This window comes from Aedes aegypti, chromosome 2 (assembly GCF_002204515.2).
Source record: "Aedes aegypti strain LVP_AGWG chromosome 2, AaegL5.0 Primary Assembly, whole genome shotgun sequence".
In the NCBI taxonomy this organism is placed as follows: domain Eukaryota; kingdom Metazoa; phylum Arthropoda; class Insecta; order Diptera; family Culicidae; genus Aedes; species Aedes aegypti.
The window spans coordinates 306,053,190-306,073,688 of NC_035108.1; the positions used below are offsets into that span (position 1 = coordinate 306,053,190).

General features: G+C 36.9%; 1 protein-coding gene across 5 annotated transcripts in view; it reads right to left on the reverse strand.

Moving 5' to 3' along the window:
- LOC23687432 (fibrous sheath CABYR-binding protein) overlaps nt 1-20,499 on the reverse strand; it is a 330,422-nt gene that overhangs the window by 103,335 nt on the left and 206,588 nt on the right. For all 5 annotated transcript variants that reach the window (XM_021845617.1, XM_021845614.1, XM_021845618.1 and 2 more), the window contains exon 3: nt 1,641-1,841. In XM_021845617.1, coding sequence (XP_021701309.1) covers nt 1,641-1,799 — 159 coding nt within the window. In that variant the 5' untranslated portion in view covers nt 1,800-1,841. The remainder of the gene's footprint in view (nt 1-1,640; nt 1,842-20,499) is intronic.

Sequence of the window (20,499 nt, forward strand, 5' to 3'; positions counted from 1 at the left end):
GAGGAAGTTTAGACACATTTTTCATACTCAGCCTAAAGAGCAGCAGAGCTGGTTTTATTGCTTCGTCGTGGCGTGAAAGGAGCAGAGGACTCTCGGTGGAGTAGTATTGCTTCCAGCAGTGCTTACTCGACGATTTCGGTGTGCATTAAAGTTGCCTTATTTGGGGTGATTTAGTACGCGTAGCTCGTTAAGAGGATCGCCAAGAGAACGATTTAGCTTATTTTCGTTGTGGGGAAAAGCAAGGTAGTTTGGATTTTCTTCGGCTTTGGGTTGAATGGAACGGAATAAATCTTTCTTAGTTTATTGGCATTAGGATCTAATGAATACAAATGGGTTAGATTTAATAAAAGTTTGTTGCTGAAAACTTGGAAACCATAGAAGTTAACCTTTTGAACTATAACAAGTAAATTTGATTCTGTTTTGTGTATCTTTATGCCAAGGAAAACTGAACTTCATTCATATTTTCTCATATTGGAAGATCCTTCTAGGGATTCCTTCAAAAAGGACTTCCAGAAATGAAGAATTTACACTGCATTGTCTACGCAAGATTATGAAAGAATCATGCCTAGAATTTCGTCAGAATCTCGCCCAAGAATAATTTAAAACTCTGTTCTGGCATCAAAAGTTTGATAATAGTTCCAGTGAAGAATCTGGAAATCCTGCTAACGATATTGAGAGAATCTTGCCCATAGTTTTATTTGGTAAGAAATCTGCCAAATTGCTTTGATAATTAGGAATCCAAACGAACATTTCTAGATTGTAAATGCCAAAAACTCACGGATTGTCAATATTTTTAATTTAATTATTCAAGAACTCAATTATTTTGGAAGAATCGAAGAGAAATAATGTACAGAATAACCGAAATAGTGGCAATAATAGAATATGATTATCTTCATGGCAGGCATTGCAGGATTCACTCTCATTTGAGTATGAAGCACGATCAAAGTAAGCAAAGAAAAACATCCCATCTGTTGCGGTCCACGATCGTCATCGTATCGCAAGGTGTAACAAGTCTGATAAATGGAAGCAGCGAGCGAGAGCCCCAAAGAGAGAGCGATGATGAAACCCATTTTTCTCGCTTGTTTACCGTTGGGGATAGGTGTTTTTCTTTACTGGCACTATATACAATCCACGAACTTCCAATTGCAATAGTGTTCCCCAGCTTGGAGCATGTTTAGAGGGGTTTTATCATGCACTACTATCCCCCCAATCTGATCAAAGTTGTAGCAGTATACGATAAACAGTCTCTCATAATGTGCAGCATGTTATGATAGTTACAGAGAGCGAAACGTGAGAGATTCTCTCAATTTTCTCAGGATTCAATCCCTGCTTCATGGTAACTTAAAACACTTCGCGGACCAGTTCCTTGCAAATCTAGCACAAGCGAACAACCTTTCTTTGATGCTAAATTGTAAGATTAATCAACACCCTGCATCTAATCCATACAAAGTAGAGAAAATCGATCCGATGAAATGAACGATGCCATTATTTGCTTCGAACTGTATAGTGTTCCATTTCCACCATCCTTCCCACCATCAGGAAATGACAATCTGGTTTATCTTTCGATTACATCGCCTCACGTAGATTGAAAAGCATTCACAAGCCAGCAGAAAGGAAGAAAGAAGGCAAACGCTACTCACCGATTCGCCCTCGTTGTGCTGTGCATCGCCGTTGACCTGTGATTTGAGCTGATCGACGTCTTCAATCTTTTCCAGTTTGCCGGTGCCCTCTGTGACTACGCCATCCTTGGCCGGGTCTGTCGTTATATCGACCGAACGCTTACTCTGTGCTTTACCCATGGCTGCTGGTCTCTGGTGCTGTTGCAATTAGAACGGAATTATCTGAAACGAACACCGCAAGAACAAAGCGAAAGTTAGTGTTTGGTGTACTGACTGTGGCGTAAGCTATCTTGAAATTGTAGACAAAGATAAAGCACTGAAAATTATCGTCGTTTATGCCTTTGCGCTCGGGGTACTGGTGTGAACTAATTAACGCCGGAGAGTTTTGACTCAATTTGTAATTCGTGGAACTGGATGGAAGCTGAATGTTTTGACAAAATGGGTTAATTACAGGGCTGGTAGCGACTTGTAGATCTTCCTGAAAAAAAAAACCATGAAAGAATTTCTTTTTTCGATTACATTATTTTGTAAAACAAAACTGGGTAAAAATGTTTGGTCCTTCAAGTGATATTCCAGGAAAATTAAGTATGCAAAGTTACTTAGTTAAGGTCTACACATCCAGGAAGTTTCATTGAAATCTGAGAGGGTGCTGCCAACATCTGTTCCAGTTGGCGCGAAATGCATAAATGAAGACCAAGTCTCCAAAAAGAGACCTGCTACCAGCCCTGCAGTGACCAAACCTGACAAACATCAAATCTTCAATCTAACCTCGACTGCTTGAAAGTTAACTGGAACCATTTCAATAGTAATGCCAATGGCAATAAAAACGACAAACGTAAAATATCGCTGGCGATTAACCTAAGTGCAACAACCAGGTACCTCTGGGACTGTCGTCTGCAGAGTCAGAAAGTGAGATAAAAACTAATGAATCCCGTTACCTAGTGGTGTCCTGCAACTCCACATCTTTATGGCGTTTGGCTATAAATGTCCCACTCTTGAGCTTATACAGCAGCCAGCCCTTCCCGTTGATACCGTCAAATGAGAAGTAATCAACATTTTCTACGCTCCTGCTTCGAGTGTCCTGATAGGATCGGCCAAGTAAATAAATTAATGAATTAAGTTTAATTAATACATTTACTCGACGGAACCTAACCACACGACGCGGCATTCAGAAACAGGGCCTTAATCCAGCAGAAGATGCAACACAACAAGTAACGGTTCATATATTTTGCTTCACTTGTCCCCCATAATCGAACACCACACATCGCACAGTGGTCCCAAGCTGGCCATAAGTCGAAAAAATGAAGTTTGCAAATCCTTTTATTGGTATTTTTTCTTACTTTCTCTAATAGAATCAAGCTCAACCTGTCTCATTAAAACAAATAGACGACATTTTTTATTTGAGCTGTTTCCAATCGCATTTGAAATTTTTATCATTTACGAATGTCAACACATAGAAAACATATTGAAATTGCCGTAAGTCAAATGAGCTTGAGATTTAGCTTGAGTGGTGGTGCTACTCCAGTATCGCCAGTATCGTGGTTGCTACTCCAGTATCGCCAGATCAGCTGCACTTACACAAGGAATCAACCAGATGACTGCTTGGGACTAACAGACATCCTCAGATAAATAGCTGTAAGTTAGATGAGTAAACAAAATCTAGATTTTCGATCCTACGTGTTTCGCAACCGAAATTCTACACTTTCCACTCTAAATCAACTCAATTTTCACTTTTATAACATTTTATTTTTGAAATTACATAACGACGTAAGTGAGGTTTTCAACTTTTACAACCTAGCCACTACGTTCGCAGCTCTGTTATATACAAAGTGGCTTAACCATGAATCAAAACAAAACACTGCTTGAGTCAATCTTGCACTGGCACAAAATCGTTGTAGGTAATTGAACAAAAAAGGTGTATCATTTTGTCATTAAGTTTATGTGGGACAAAGTTCTGAGGATACACGAGAATGAAAATAAAAAAAATGAAAATGAGAACTCATTTTAAAATAATTCAAAAAATTAATTCAATAATTCAAAATTAATCAAGAAATGCATAACATGGGACTCCATAAAAATAAATCGTTCAAAGTTGTTGTAAGTTATCCAAGAAACACTCTTAAATGATCATTTGTCCTTCATTGTGTTACAAATGTTGTACGGTAATCGATGTGCTATGGCTTTGCTGGGGCATTTTGGCGCCAAAATAGAAAAACAAAGTTTTGTTACATATCGAATTACGCCATCAAATGTCATGATTTTAACAATAATTTCTATCAAATTCGTTTTGCCGATGAACTATGATTTTTAAACAGTTTTAGGTAGATAAGTACTTTTAGCCAACTTTTGTCTGGAGTGCGTCCACTGTGCATCGGAGCGGATCGGAAATGTACTCTGTATTTTCTTTCTGTTTGTGTGTGCCAAAGATAAACTGTAACTCTAACTGCGGTGCAGTGCCTTCGTCACCGTGACTTTGACCGCCGGCGACCCAGATCGAAAGAAAGTGTGCGTTGCGCACCCATGGAGCCGTTGTCGCCGCACATTCGAAGCTATTTAGAGTAACGAAACACTATGCTGGCTGGCGATGGAAGATATATTAGATGTCTGGCGTCCGACAACGATCCACGTGCCGCATATGACTTTACGAGCGAGTGGAACCAAAGAGAGCATGTACACTGATGCGTTGAGTTTAGTTCCAGATGGTGTCGTGTACTGCAGGAGGATAAGTTTCTAGAAGCAAATCTATATCTGATTATTTTTTTTTTTCATACGAGATTCCTATACACATGTAGAATTGTCGTAAAACCGAAGTTCGTAAACTCAAATATTTTCCATTATTGTTTAGCTAAAATAGTACAGATGGTCAAGTCGCGAGGTTCCCAAACACCCGAACACCCAAAGTAGCCAAATGAATAATGCTCATAACTGCATCATGGATCGCATCACCAACTATAAGTGACTCTCAGATCCTTATCTCACTAACCCATGACAACTGTGGAGATGCAGAGGTATACACGGTCTCTAGTAACAATGGTTGTCTAACTAACATTCCTTCCCTTTTCCGATGACCGTAAGGACGTGGCCAGCGCCTTTATAGGCAATTTTGAGCTTTCGATTCATGTACAAAGATAATGATTAACTCATCTCAAGCCCCATTAATTGGATCTTTGAGCAATTTGGATTGTTCTAGTCAATCATGGAGTAGCAACTACAAATTCTGCGATAATCTATGCTCAAGCCAATTTCCTGGAGGGAGAGTTCAACTCTTGTTCCAGTTAGGATTTTTTTTTGTCTAAGATTCTCTGTGCCTTGGGAAGTCGAGAAAATATCCATTACGAAGAGATCATCGACCGGCGGTATTTGAACTCGTGACCCTCAGAGGGGTCTTGCAGAATAGCTTATTTTTTGATGATCAACAAGAATCGCTGAACGATAGAGTAAATTGGGATGATGTACCAAAATGATTCTGAAACTTCCTCCTTGGTATAGTACCAATGAGTTACAATGTTGAAACATTGGAACAAACTTAAAAAAAATAATAATAATTTTAGACAACAATCGTTGCACTCTTAAATTGACACTAATAATGTGTTATATATGTAGGTTAAGTTAGGTTAAGTAAATTGAAAACGTTTTCTATTCAACTGAAATCAACTCACCTGTAAAAAATCGTAACTGCTACGGCAAATGAAATGTAATATGTTGTTAACAAAATGTTAATAAAAGCTTATTTTTTTTTATACCAAATAAGGATGGTAGTGTTGTCTAACACAGAACAACTAAATATAAGAAATGAATGTAATGTTTGGAATGATAATTAATAAAGAATTAAAACAAGGGATGATGTACCAGTTATTTTTACTAAAACGTTCAGTTCGGTAAAAATTATCAACATTTATGAAAAAAAGCTCGAAAAACATAAAATCAAAAATAATTTACTTTTATTCAGAATTCAACTTTAAATATGAGAATGAACTAAAGTTACATGTTTAAGCATAACATATATATCATTAATTATAGTCATAATTCTTCACTAAATAGCCTTCAGTTAAATTCACATCGCAAGCTCTACAATAGAAACGTCATACGGTCGCGTGACGGAAACCTGTTAGAATTCATGAGTTCCTCCTTCCCAAAGTTTCCATCAAGTCATCGCTAAACTACTTCAAATTTAATGAATTACATCCGACTAGTGTCCGTCTCGAAAGCGTAACCCCGGTCCTCAACCGCGCCTCCACTGAACTCGACACCTAACTTAATCGCTCGCCATAAACAAAACTACTGCTTTTATCGTAATCGACAACACAACACCACATATCGAACCCCGATTGACTACTACTCTATTGGAGCCATCGATACGCAACCAACCAACCAGTTGCTGCGTAGAGCTGCCGAAGTTCTGCTTCATTAGTGCTCCTGGTCACGTTCAGGGGCATCCTACCGCGTCCCACCACTAAAACTTCTTCACCAACCGAATGCTATCAACAGGGCAGTAACAGGTTTCCGATAGAGTCCTCCCTCGTCCGCGGCGTCCACTTCCAAAACGAAGAACATTTTCATTCGGAGAGGCATGCGTCCCTTCTCCATCGTGGGTTGGGTTGGTTCTGGCTTCTCGAGGCACGCAAGCGAACCAACCGGTAGCTCCGGTATTGAGAGGTTTCCGGATTTCCGGATCAAAACTGAAGCGTTACTCGATTGTTCGATTGATGGGAGTTTCATCGTCCGAGGGTAATAATTTTTGCTCGACGGCGAGGACGAGAATGGGAAAGATGCCAATAAATCAAGGCAGAAGTACACGTAAAACTGCAGTGTTCTTCGCTTTATGATGATCGATTTTTCATGTGAAGAACGACGCTTGAATGCAGATATGGTCGTAATAACGAATAAAGATAATCGACATATTATGTAGTAAGCATATCGGGTGTTATTTTGACAGCTCTTGGCACAGAGCTGCTCCAAGGATATCCGAATTGACAGCAGTCTGTCAGTCAGTTAAGCTTCAATGAGCATCGATACTGTTTAATTTGAAAACTGGATTTGGTCAAACCGGGAAGCAATCAAAGACCAAAATGTATCAACACAAACAGGAAAGCTGCTACCAATCATGACGGTTGACTTGCATACTACTCAGAGAGCCATAACTGTCCCATATAGAACAATTAGGCATTGATAAAATAGCGCTCAAATTTAGAACTTCATCTTCTTATACAAATGTTCATAATTTGCTAGTACGTGCCATGTTCATTTGGCTAGCTAAACCGCACAGATAACTTATTTTTCCTCTAATGATCTGCAATATATATTAGGTATAACTCAATTCATATTTGCAGTTGCTATAATATATAATGGTCAACACAAAAACTTTTATGCCTTCATATTTCAATATGGGACTACACCAACTTCATATTTTGACACAACATCTTAAAAAAAGTGTGTTAATTTTTATATCCGTAGTGAATTATATATGAAAACAAAAATGTTACACTCTAAAAAGGTGTTGATTCGGAAATTCATATGGGACAGTGATGCTTTTATGGGTAGCATAGTTCGTAAACAAGATCCGTCGCCGTGAACGACAAATGATTGGTATATTAACACTTTTGCTATAATACTGTTGTTAATTGGCCGACGATCAACACGAGCTACGTATTGCATTATGAATTAAGACTGACAAAGAATCATGGGAGACAAAATTTTAATCTAACGATTTGGACACATTTAATTTTATTCGAGTGATTTACTTCCAGGGTTGTTACAAGAAGTTCAATTTATTTTTTGCGACAAATCCGCGCCAATCAAAATCGAATCCGCACTGAATAAAATTCATCAATATTTTGCTTGGTCGTATAATATTTATCATTTTCCAACAAAAGCATATTACACGAATTGAACAAGTATAGACTGCAGAAGAAACGATAGGTACTCGAAATCTAGAACGATTTAGATGGCCTTCAATATATGATGTCATATAGCTGACACGTCTGTTAAAACTGTGCAAATCTAGACTGGAACGCACTGCATTCAAAATGCTGTAACGCGTCCTGTTTAACAGACTGAAACCGCTCAAGGAGGCCTTCGTCGACGTATATCAAGCTGGCCGATTGACAACGGACCAGATGTTTTCTTTGCGAATGATCTTAGATGAATTCTGGGAATATAACTTAAAGACATTGATTTCAAGGCAGCGTACGATTCAGTGAAAAGAAGTGAGCTGTGGCAGATAATGTCTGAACATGGTTTTCGGCGAAACTAATTAGGCTGATACCTGCGACGCTAGATGGTTCGAAATCAAATGTTCGGATTGCAGATAAGGTGTCAACCTGGTTTGTGATGTTAGACGGATTGAAGCAAAGCAAAACCTCTTCAACATTGCACTCGAGGGCACTAAAGGGTGTACGGAATCAAATTGCATCACTTTTAAATGGTTGTAACTTTTTACCCGTTGGGTATTTTCTATTGAAATTTCTGGTGTAATTTGTTCAATGTGTATTTGTTCACGCGGTGTAATTTTCACTAGCCGATGTTCAACCGTTGTTAAGATAGAGTTGAAAGTAAAGCAGCGGCGCAAAGAAATTTGGCACACGTACCTGGGAAATACAGATCTATCTCATCGTGCCATCAGCAGAAAGCTGGGAATGGTACATTCTACGGTGTTTCGTGTTTTTAATCGGTACCTCAATCGTTTGACCATCGATTGAAAAGAAAAAAGAAGTGTTAAAAATGGATTTCCGTGTAGTGTTAAGGATCACAAACTGGTAGTTCGAGCTTTCAAGAGGAATCCCAACATTTTAGTTCAAGATGTGACGAAGAAACTGAACCTATTCAAAACTTTCAATACGTACAAAGTCCAAAAGGCGCCTAATCGCGATGAACGGCAGCATACGGTAGGTAAAACACATGGAAGCTCTACACCAGTGATTCCCAAAGTGGGCGAATTCGCCCCCCGGGGGGCGATTTTCAGGTGCAAGGGGGCGAAAATTTATAAAACTGAATTTGGGGGGCGAAAATGTTAGAAAGGGGGCGAAAATTATGGTATGACAGCAATTGAAAAACAATAATTAATTCAAAGTTTGTAAGAGACACTCATATTTCAATGAAAGCATCTACATCTGAAAAAAAAAAAAATTTTCAACTCCGAACTATTTCATCTGTTCTTGTGTGTACCTCTAAACGCGCTTGATTTTTAATTATGATAGAAAAATTTGACGATTTTAATTGAGATCTGAATGGTTTTTGACTAATATAACATTTAATGTATTTTGAAAGAAGAAAATATGTGAGAACTTCTAGCGATATTTTAAATTTATTTCCAAGTTTAATGTAATGTTTGGTAGCTTTTTGGCGATCTTTGGAATAGGGCAGATTAAGTTATTATTGCTTCTCACGCATTTGTTTCACTACTCATTTTGATATTTTGTTTTTAAAAATAGGCCTTGGTGTCATAAAAGTGCATGGATCAAAGCCTGAAAAATAAAATTTGCGCTGAACGTTATAAATTGTATTATTTTTATATTTGCGATATTTTTTTTGCAAATTTGCACAAATCTTTTCGAAATTTATGAATTTTAAATCAGAACAGACTTTAGATTGGGCTGTTTCTAGAACTGCCGAAAATGTATTAAAAAAATTCTTAAATGTATTTCTACAACTTAATATACTTTTAAAAGAAGACAAAAAAGCAAAGTGAACTACAATTGTTTCGCTGATCGAACAGTAGCCAAAATAATAGATTTCTTGATACGAAAACAATTGATGCATAATATAGATATTGCACAACTCTTTTATGGATATACAAGTAGAAGACATTCTCTTTGGGGTATTTCAAATGAATTATTATGATTGACTACTACACCCTTTAAATTTGACCAATTTTTGGTACACTTATGATGAGATTTTGATCAATACTCGGATCCTTACAGGGGGGCGATTCCAAAAAATATTGGTCTAAAGGGGGCGAAACTCAAAAAAGTTTGGGAAACACTGCTCTACACCCAGATGTTGACGAAACCACTTTGCTTCGTTATGGATGATGAGACACGTATGTAAAAGCAGACTTCCGGCAGCTTCCGGAGCACCAGTTTTCACTGCTTATCATAAATTTAAATTTAAATCTCAACCCCCCGAACGCACCGGAACTGCGGCCAATTGAAAAGTACTGGGCTATCATGAAGCAGGCACTTCGGAAGCATCCTAAGGAAGTGAAATCGAGGTATGAAGAAAAAAGGCACTGCCACGCAAACAAAAGTTGGTCCAAGTGTTGTACAGGACCTTATGAGAAGTGTGAAGAGAAAACTTCGTGCATTTGGATATAAACTTGAAATTGAATAAAACAAACATGGGAAAATATTCATAACATGTTTTATTTTACTCCCTGAAAGTTTGAAGATGATTAGTTGAACATGCGTATTTTTCGAAATATTTGCGTGTGTCGCAATTTGATTCTGTACACCCTATATCAGGTTTGCAGAGAAATGACACTATCATCACACGGTCGAATATGTTCCTTGGCTTTGCGGACGATATCGACTTTATTGGACTCGATAGCAGGTCAGTGGAGAAGGCCTTCGTGCCTCTGAGGAGGGAGACAGCGAGGATATGCCTGACCATCAATTCTAGCAAAAAGGAAGAACATAGTTATATGTAGAGACAGAGGTATGCCTTGTGGTGTTGGTGCTGAGGTAGTATTTGATGGGGACAGGCTTGATAATAGGGTAAAAGCACCGGTTTTGGCCAGCCTAAGAGAAAATGTCGATAAAAATTCAATAGGAAGCTGTATTTATACTACAAATATGTCAAATGCAAGCTTCCAATCCATATTATGTGTGTAAAATATAAAAACTGAGCTAAAACCATTTTTTCGCCTTGAAAATTCTGTTGTCAATATAGGCCAACGGAACTAGTTTCAGCCAGAGATTTAACTTTGGTTCCTAAATTGGCCAATTGCATTGATTTCTCATGAGAGTGGCCAAATAAGGAGTGCCCTGGCCAAACTAGGTGTATGGGAGTTAAAATTATAAGGAAAATTAATTGTTTTTCTTATGTTTTGAATCAATTTGGACGAGTAGCTGTATCATACGAATGTGATCTACTGAACACAAAAGGTTTCATGCTGATTGGCTATGTAAAACGGTGTATAATCCACTATGGCTACAATTGGCGTATGGCCAAAACCGGTGCTTCTACCCTTCTCCTCAACATCATCAGAGTTCGGTGACATACTCTAGAGCAGCGTGCTGCCTTTGCCTCTTTGCGAGGGAGCGACAAAATGCTAAGCAGAGAGGCAACGAAAAATAAGCGAGGAAGATGCAGCACAAAACACAACAGAGTAAAATTCCATTAAAAAAAGAGTGCCACTCCCCGAGGCCTGTCTTGTTTGGGCGGAACACTCAAGAGTTCTTTTGAAGCGTGATTAAAAGTGAGCATAGCAACAAGGGAAAAAGAGTATAAAAACCTTACATTTTTTGCACTCTCACTCGAATAGTTTGAGGATCTGTGTTGAAAATTTTAAGTTCAATTTTTTACTCCTCAGAAAACCGTCAAAATCGCCTCATTTTTGCATCCCATAGGAGTTTCTGTTTCTGATGGGGAAGTGTTTGCAGTTGTTGAAGAGTTTGATAACTTTTGAACACTTGTGACATGTGACAATGACGTTTTCCGTGAAGTGAAAAGACGAATTGCAGCTGCGAATAGAGCCTTTAACGGACTACGTAACCAGCTTAGGCCCCGTAACTTGCAAACTCTACGGGAACGAAACGTAGACGTTGAAAGAGACAGGCCGGAAAGCTTTCTGTGTTTCCGAGCGTAGAGTTCTGCGAACAAATTCGGTGGGAAACTAAAAAATGGTGAGTAGGACAGACGCATGAAACACGAGTTGCATAAGATGCGAATATTATGAGGCGTTTGAAATACGGCAGACTTCAGTGGACTGGTCACTTAGTGCGAATGTCGGAAGAAAGAATTTTGAAAATAATATTCAGCAGGGAAATAGGTAGAGGTTGAGGACTTTTGGGAAGACCACGGCCGGACCCTGTAGAAGATGACCTGGTGACCCTAAACGTTGTATGAAAATATTTTAGTTACCAAATGATAATAAATGAGTGCTAAACGAAATTGTATATGATTTTTACCATACCCACAAATTTTGTGGAATATCAGGTTAAAAATGTTGTGATTATTGACCCCCTGCATTCGGAAATATTTTGATGTTCCTTGGGGTACCTTGACTCTCTATAAATGTTATTTGGACCACCATTTTGTTAGTTTATTTTGTTATTAAAAAGAAATACATATATGGGTCATGCAATGTCACATAATAAGGAGCTTTAATTTAAATTCCTGCGGTTGAGTCGTCTAGAAAAATTTGAAAAACTTTAAAATTATGTTTTGATACTCAATACTAAAAAAAAATATCAATTTTTTTCACAACAGCTCATTCAGGGTGTCATCTGCAAAATTAAATTCTCTGAGATTTTCAGGATTTTCCAGGTTTAAAAAACGATTCCAGGTTCTAGAAATTCTCAAAAATACATAAATGATTAACGAATTTTACATGACTAAACATTCTTCCAAGGATTTGAACTTCAAGAATTCAATTTGGAAGTTTTCTGAGTATAACCCATCATCATCAGGAATCCCTCCAAATACCGCTGGAGACATTTTCAAAAGAAGTCTCATGTTCTCAAGAAATATATCCATTGATTTCCCTAGGAATTTCCGTTTAGAACACCTTCAAAATTCAAAATTCTACTCCTGTTGTTTTTTTTTTTTTTCAATTTCCCAAAGAAATCTCAAAAAAAGCTTTTTAGTCATCCTTCCAGAGATGTCCTTCGAATCTCCGACTTTTTGAAGAAATTCTTTTAAGAAATTCGGAAACTCCTGAAAAAATAGGTATGAATAATGAGTTTGGAAATATTATTTGAAAAAATATTAGAAAATTGTATGAATCGCAGTAATAATATTTTGATGAAATGCTGAAGAAATTCTGAGATAAATTTCTGTACAAATGTAATTAGGAATTCCAGGTCGAATTTTTTGAGGAATTCTTGGAAAAGTTTATAAAATATTTCATCGAATAATGCTAGAAGATATTTTCGGAGCAATTTCTGAAAGTAATCGTGGGTAATTTTTTTTATAGAATGTATGTAAATGAATGTAAATTTAAAAAAAAATGGCGTAGAAATTATTGTAGGGTTTATTGGAAAAATATCGAAACTATGAAATCATCCTTTGTGGAAAGAACTTCTTTATGATATGTGATAAATCTCCTAGAACAAATAACTAGAAAAATCGGCAAATGAATCAGTGGAAAAACATCTGGAGGAAATCCTGGGATAAACGTTGTCATTTTTTTTTTTTCAGGATTATCTATGTGAAAATTACTAGAGGTAATAATGTTGCAGTGCTATACGATTTTCTTGATATAATTTGTGAAGGAATTTATTTAGGCTTGAAAAATTGCTAGCAGCATCCCTAGAGAAGATCTTAAAGGTATTCCAGAAAGAATCACTAGAATGCCTGAAGCCTTCCTTGGAATTTCCTCCAGAACTTGGGGAGTAGTTGGAAAGCATTTTTGTAAACAAATTTAGCATGTTTTCCACCAAGTTTCATTTGCTCATGAACGATACCCAATTGTGAATGGGAACTGCACTTGCCTTTACCAACTTTCCAATCTTAAGTTTTACTTCCTTATCTAAACATGTTTTATGTTGGGTAAATAAAAATCGTTGAAAGAAATTTAAGGGACCAAAGATTTCTAGTAGCGCCTTGATAGCGTGCAGCCGAAAATTTTTATAATTGAAAACGATTCATTATTTTTAGTCGGCTCAGTGCTCCCGAACGAAGATTCGCCCATAACGAAGGAATCGTATTTGTTCGTCATGACGCCGAGCCTATGTGACTGGATCTCTGCGGCAAATCGTCATCCGACGCTGGTTGAGTGACGATGACGATGCTTCTTTTAGTTTCGTCGCCGACTTTGTCCATTTGACGGTGATGAATGTTTATCCTGATTATGGCCAAAATTTCCTGAGAATTCCAGGTTTTTTCAGGTTGAATAAAATTCACTGATGATTCCAGGTTTACCAGGTTTTTCCAGGTAGTAGACACCCTGTCATTTTCTGACATACAATAAATTTCGCCAGAATTTTAATTGTCTACGTTCCAAAATACTGAGTTTCCTCCATTTTTCCCTTCGAATTTACTGTTTTTGATCCCTGTACCTTCTGTATAAGAAATCATGGTTATAAACGAAATCCGAATTTATTACAATAACATTCAATTCTACTAGACTTTGTATCCTTCGACAGATACGCGTAAGGCTGTCTTCAGTGTCGTATACAAATCGATTCTAGTACACGACGCTGAAGACGGCCTTACATTTGAGGCAGAAATACGCGTATTCTTCGAAGAATACAAAGTCTAGAGGAATTAAATGTAATAGTACTAAATTCAGGTTTCTATTATTTATAGATGCTCCACAGATCAGCTCGGAGATTCATTATAATTTCTACAAATTTTATGCATAACTTAGAAGTTATTTCAAAAATACACAAAGTTTCAATTTAAGCAAAGTTCAAGAGCTTAATCGCTAAGTTCCAATGCATTTATTCTATAGGGAAATGGGTAAAATTATGAAACATAACAAATATTCCATATAATATTTTTGACGCACTAGTTAAACAGTAACTATCTTTCTCCAAAAATAGATTTTTCTTTCAGTTTATGCGAGATACCGATTTTTGGTCTGGTTTGGCGCACTATTTCCACATTTTTATTCGATGGTCGAAATCCATGTAATCGTTACAACCTTAAACTTTTTCAATTTCTGAGACAATAAAATTGTAACCATGTTATTGATGGAATCTACCCATCAGAACCTTCTAAGAATGGCCAGTAAAACCTTCTTACGTTGCAGTTACATCTATCGATCTTGAAGGTACAATCATACTTAACGGTGCATACAAGTGGCCAACTGGCTACCGGACATGAGCACTCATTATACTCACATCAAAAACTCACCATAAATAGGCGTTGCTCAAGTTATTTTATGACTACAACAAAAACACTACAGTCTACCAACACCTCCAAATTATCCTCAACTACTGCTCTGCCTAGCTCAAGCACCTTGATGGACAACGAGCTGTCGGTGGTGCACAGGTTTTATTTTGTACCCGCCCAGTTCGAAACCGATCCGATCACCACCAAACAACAATAAAGCGTACGAAATAATTTATGGCTTTTGGGAGGAAAATTGCCGCCCAATTACAATCGGAACCACCGGAACCGGTGGTCACTGTGTTGTAGTCGTGTCGGTAGCGACTCTATGGACAGTCGGTCAATGAACTGCATTCCTCATTCGCTTGGACCTGTAGGCTCGTCTGGAACCGTAAATAAATTAACCGGTGTAATGGTACATAAATCTCAAATCGAGTGGATTTCGTTACAGCTCGGCGAAAGATGCTCTTAACGATGTTGCTAACAATGACTTGAAAGGTAATTACAATTGTTGAAGAACTCCGATATCTAAGTCTTTGCCGAGGAGATCTATACCAGATTGCAGAAAATTGCAAACCGTAATACGCAAAAAATTGCTGCATCTTTTTATGGATAGGATTTGTGTAATTTGAATTGTTTAACTAGCAAAAGTAACGTTTCAATCGAATAGGTGATCAAAGTTGAGGACAACACAATTAACAGGTTCATCCACGTTAAAATTTCAGAGCAACATTAATAAATGAAATCATTAGTTTAACCTTCCGGATCTCGCGCGGTTGACCACCGCCAGAAGCACCGCGCTGATGCTGTATACGAAAAGCGCGGTTTTTTCACTTGTGTTATAAAAAATATAACTGCACGACTACTGATTCCCTTCAGAAGTGTTCAGAAAACACATAGGGTCGATGTACCAATAGCCGCATAGCTAAGAACCAAAATTCGTATAGAATCGAAAAATAATGCTAGCGTCATTATTTTTACATCAACTGATAGCTTTTTATCTTGGTTTTGTGGGAAAAATATAAAACCTACGAAAACTCAAATGTTTGTATTTATTATCCCGTGTGCCACTATAGGAATACATGTGCCTATAGTAGCACTATTTCTAATTTCTGTTCCTATAGTAGCACTAGCATCACGACGTCGGCAAAATACTTATCAAAACCGTATTTTTACAAAACTTTTATATTTTTCCTACAAAGTGTGGATCTTAAGCTTTCGTTTGATGTAAAAAAGTTATTAATTCATTAATTATTTCGTAAGATAAAAAATATTTTCTCTCAGTAGTGCTACTACCCGAGGAGGAACAAATAACTCCCCAATAACTTATGCATACCATATTTTGGTATCATACCATAATTAGGTATTATTCAGTTGTCAATACCTCATTTTGGTATTAAAATGGTATTTGAAAAACAATTAAAAATACTTCATTTTGGTATTCGATAGCTATTGAGGACTGCTGGAGGTATTGAAAAAATTCACTTTTATATGAAAATCCATCAAGTATTATTTAGGTATTGCAATACCTGATCTAGTTATCAGCTTGGTATTTGTAGAATATGCACAAGGTATTATTTGAGGTATTTTACCTCTTATGCAGGGCTCATTCATACCTCATTCAGGTTGTAAGTATTGGAAATTATCTGGTATGGAATACCTCAATTTGGTATTCAGTAGTTATTTTCTTCTGCTCGGGTATAGGAACAATAGGTTTACTATAGGCGCAAGGGAGCTCAAATTTTAAGCAAAAATATTTTTTTCGATCATTTTTTGAGCAAAATCAAGATGTAAATCAATTGTACTTAGATAAATAGGTCCTGACCTTCATGTCAAAAAATGTTTTGAAAAGATTTATAGCAAAACGGCCGGGAAAAGTCACTAGTGCGACTATAGGGGACTGTCCACTAAGGGAACACCGACCCTAACCGAAGAACTAAAACCATATTTCTTTTTTATTTTATGTTGTGTCTCATAGACGTTGTAATATCCGCGACTACAAAGCAGGCAAATTTACGAATGGAAACGTCGCCCTCAAAAATATTGTTTTGATTTAAAAGATTTAAAGGGTTCCAGTGAGACTTTTTGCCACTTTTTGTTATTATATAAGAATTCAAACCAGCACAAAATGAGTTTGTAATCTAGATTAATTAGACACCGCACCATTCTTCAATAATCCGAAACGCCAGCAGATATGTCAATCTTCATTAGCGCGTAACTCCCGTCTCCAAGCGTGGCAGTTTTCCCTCACATCATTACCCCATCATCTAGGATCTTCCTTTTCGGGATGTTTCGCTCGCCCAAGAGCGGCGCCGTGAAATATGATATCACAAAAAAACTGAATTCATTTATTTATTATTTTTTGTTCTGTCTGTCGGTGTGTTTGTTAGTGCAGAGGGCATACAACGGATGTATGACTTGGGACAAACTGCGCGTGTCCCTACTTTAATTTTATTTGAATTTGGAAAAAAAATGCTGATCGTAGCGACTACGGCTTATCTTTGTTTATTCAGCATGGTATATTTACACAAAAAAAAACATACAAATACACACATTCACAACGTCATATGAACGATGTAAAATTAGGCATCTAGTCAATGTTATGTTGCGAAATGGATCAGAATTCACAACTTTCGATAGACTAGCTGTAAAGTAACATTTAAGTTTTAATTCAAATGAAAATCAATTTAATCCTTCTAACTAGTTTCACAATGCCGACCATTTTGGATATATTTTCGACGACAATTTTAGTTATAACATTTTGGAAATACACTGGAAAGTAATAGACACGATTAGGAAGGTGATAGAATTATAACACCTTCCTAGTCGTGTCACGATTTAAGGTATATTTACAGAAATCCCAGGAAATGCTCCTATTTCAATCTCTGATTTGGAAGAGCAAGTAGCTTTTCGCCCGAAAGTGAATGTTCCCCATCGTTATAGCATCTTCAGGCGAAATAAATAATTCACAGGAGTTTGCGTCCGGACATCAAAATGACACACTGATTGAATATTAAATATCGCAAAGAATATGGCTCTATCCAGAGGAGCAAACAGGAGCGTCGGCTGCCGTATCGCCGGAATGCAACAACGTAGTCACTGGCTGCCAGCAGAGCGAACTTTCTCATGAATAATTCTATCTCCATAGAATCCCCGCCCGAAACGGGGAGGATCACTCATAGGAATCACTTTTGCAAACCTCCAGCAGCAGCGGCAGCGAACTCCTGATATACAGTATTGGACAATACTTTTACCAATTTATTTTTTTTTTCACGAAATGATCAACTTTGAAATTTGACTCAAGTGAAATTGTTGACGAAAAATCATAACGATTCATCTGAAACATGTAAGCTTTACACATAAACTGCCGTTAGCAAAATCATCATGTCTTAACGTACAACCTTGCTACAGATATTATGAAATTTTTAATTGTTTTGTGTTATGTATAAAAAAAAATACAAAACTACTTTAGTCAAACCCTTATTACTTTTGAACTTGTGACTGGAAAGGTCATTCAAAAATTTATGTTGAAATTCAAGTTATGTGTGAAGAACTTTGAAAATTGGTCTATAAATACCTCAGATATTTGATACTCTAAAAAGTTGACCATTTTGTATGGAAAATCGACAAAATTGTAAATATATTGTCCAATACTGTACAATCGAGCGTATACCATAAAAAATGGAAACGATAAGCTCAAGAGGGAAACCACCGGAGTGGCGAGCGGTGCAGAGAGACGAATCGTGATGACCTTGACTGGAAGTTCGCATTCGCGAATGCGAACACAGAGTGGATCATTTGAGAACTGAATGCACACAAACACACACACTCATAAAAATATAATCTAAAGCCACCATATCGGAGACGCAGGAGGTACACGCGCTTCAGAATGTTTTTCTTTTTTATGCAATTAAAACATTCTAAACAAGAAGTGAATCAACCGAAGAAGGGCTTTGGGAGCTTATTTCTTAAATTCTCTCAATCCTGGAATTGGTTGCTCGTTGTACTTAGAGTAAGGTGGGGCAAAAGTTCGACCGTAGTGGTATAATCAAAATTTTCAGGAAAATAATAGCAGATGAAACAAAACAAATACCATACAGCGAACCTTCAACATATTGGCTATAACTTTGCTGAACAAACTTGTGTCAAAATATTTACCCATTTTTAGTTATAACAGTTTCGAAATTGATTGTCTTAAACGAACTTTTGCCCCACCGGTGGGGCAAAAGTTCGAATCTAGTGTGGGGCAAAAGTTCGTTGGCTAAAACAAAAAATATCAATACTTTTATGCCAGGCATACTTTATACCAGCTGTAAACTTATGTTTGCCGAAAAATACACACTAAATTTTCATCAAAAATTGCCCAAAACAGGGTTAATTGTAATACACCCAAAAAAAAAACAGTTTTTCGCAAACTAAGTGAAAATGTAAAATTTTTGTGACATTTTTCGCATGATCAGGCAAATTTCGCTAAATTTGAAAATAATACGTAGATTTCAGGAAATTTGAACTTTTTATTTCCAACTATTTATGGAAAAACTAATACACGTCAAAGCATCCTTATGATAGGCCTAGAAACGCCCTTACATAAAATATTGAAAAACATTTTATCTTCATTTGGTTCCATGCATCGAAAGTTTGACCAAATATTACAATATTTACGTCGAAAAACAACAAATTGCCATAACTTTTCCAAATCTCAATCGATTTTTATGATATTTGGAGTGAAAGTCTCTTACTTGAATAGCATTCGAACCACCATGACATTTCTAAGTTTTGATTTGATTTGAGCTAGAAATCTTAAAAAGAAACTCTTGCCCCACTCGAACTTTTGCCCCACTTTACTCTATAGGAGAACATGATTGTAGATCTCGAGTACAAGATCTCTTTCTTATCGAAAGTGGAAGTGCTTGAACTCAATACGTCGGAATTGATTACGCAAAGACACTTACAATGGAGATTTTCTACGAACTATTTATCCACGTTAAATTGCTTGTTGAAAAAAATTGTGATTTCTCAATCTTCTCAATGTATTTTTCTAGGAATTATTTCTCGAATTTAGTCAGTCAGTCAACAGATTCATCCAGTGTTATCGAATTAATTACCCATTGCGGGTACATAGCAATGGCCAAATTAGAGGTGAAATTATGAAAAAAAAAAAATCACGTTCTCAGGTGGGATTCGTATCCGAGACTCTTGTATGCTAGATGAGCGTTTCACTAACTGAGTAAATTTGTATTCGAAAAACAGTGCCCGTTCGATTTTGCCAAAATCGAACCGTGCCAAAATCGAACGGGCGCTGTACCCGAAAAGATTTATTTATGTATTTTCGTCAACCGACGTAGACTAGTACATTTTACATATACATATTTTTGTTTTATTTCTTAATACTAAAATTATGAAATTTATAAAAAATATTGAAAAAGAAAGTGTAGTGTAAGTAATGTTAATTTCATTTTGTTTTATGTGTTGCGATTTCTAATGGATTCGAAGTATGTTTTTAGATTTTGCCGAGACATGGTAAAGTCAATAGTTTCGCAATGTTGATTGTAAATGGCCATCATTTCATTTAGAGGCCCGTTTTTGGCATAATTTGTTCGATGATGATTTGTCAAGAATAAGTTACGATTTCATAGTTGCCTAGAAGGAGCGTAGAAATTTAATTTTGATAAGATTTCTGTAGAATCAATATGTTGCGAAACGATATCATTTACAAATGAAACTCTCGGGCTAGGCATTGGATATATATAGAAAGCGTTGTGTTTGGATGGGCATCTAATTCTTCCGAAAGAGGTGCACTTTGCGAAAGAGGACCACGTGATTATTGAGCTGAAATCGAATTCAGGTTAACTTCTGCGTTCATGAGTCCTCTCATGTCGTAGTGGTT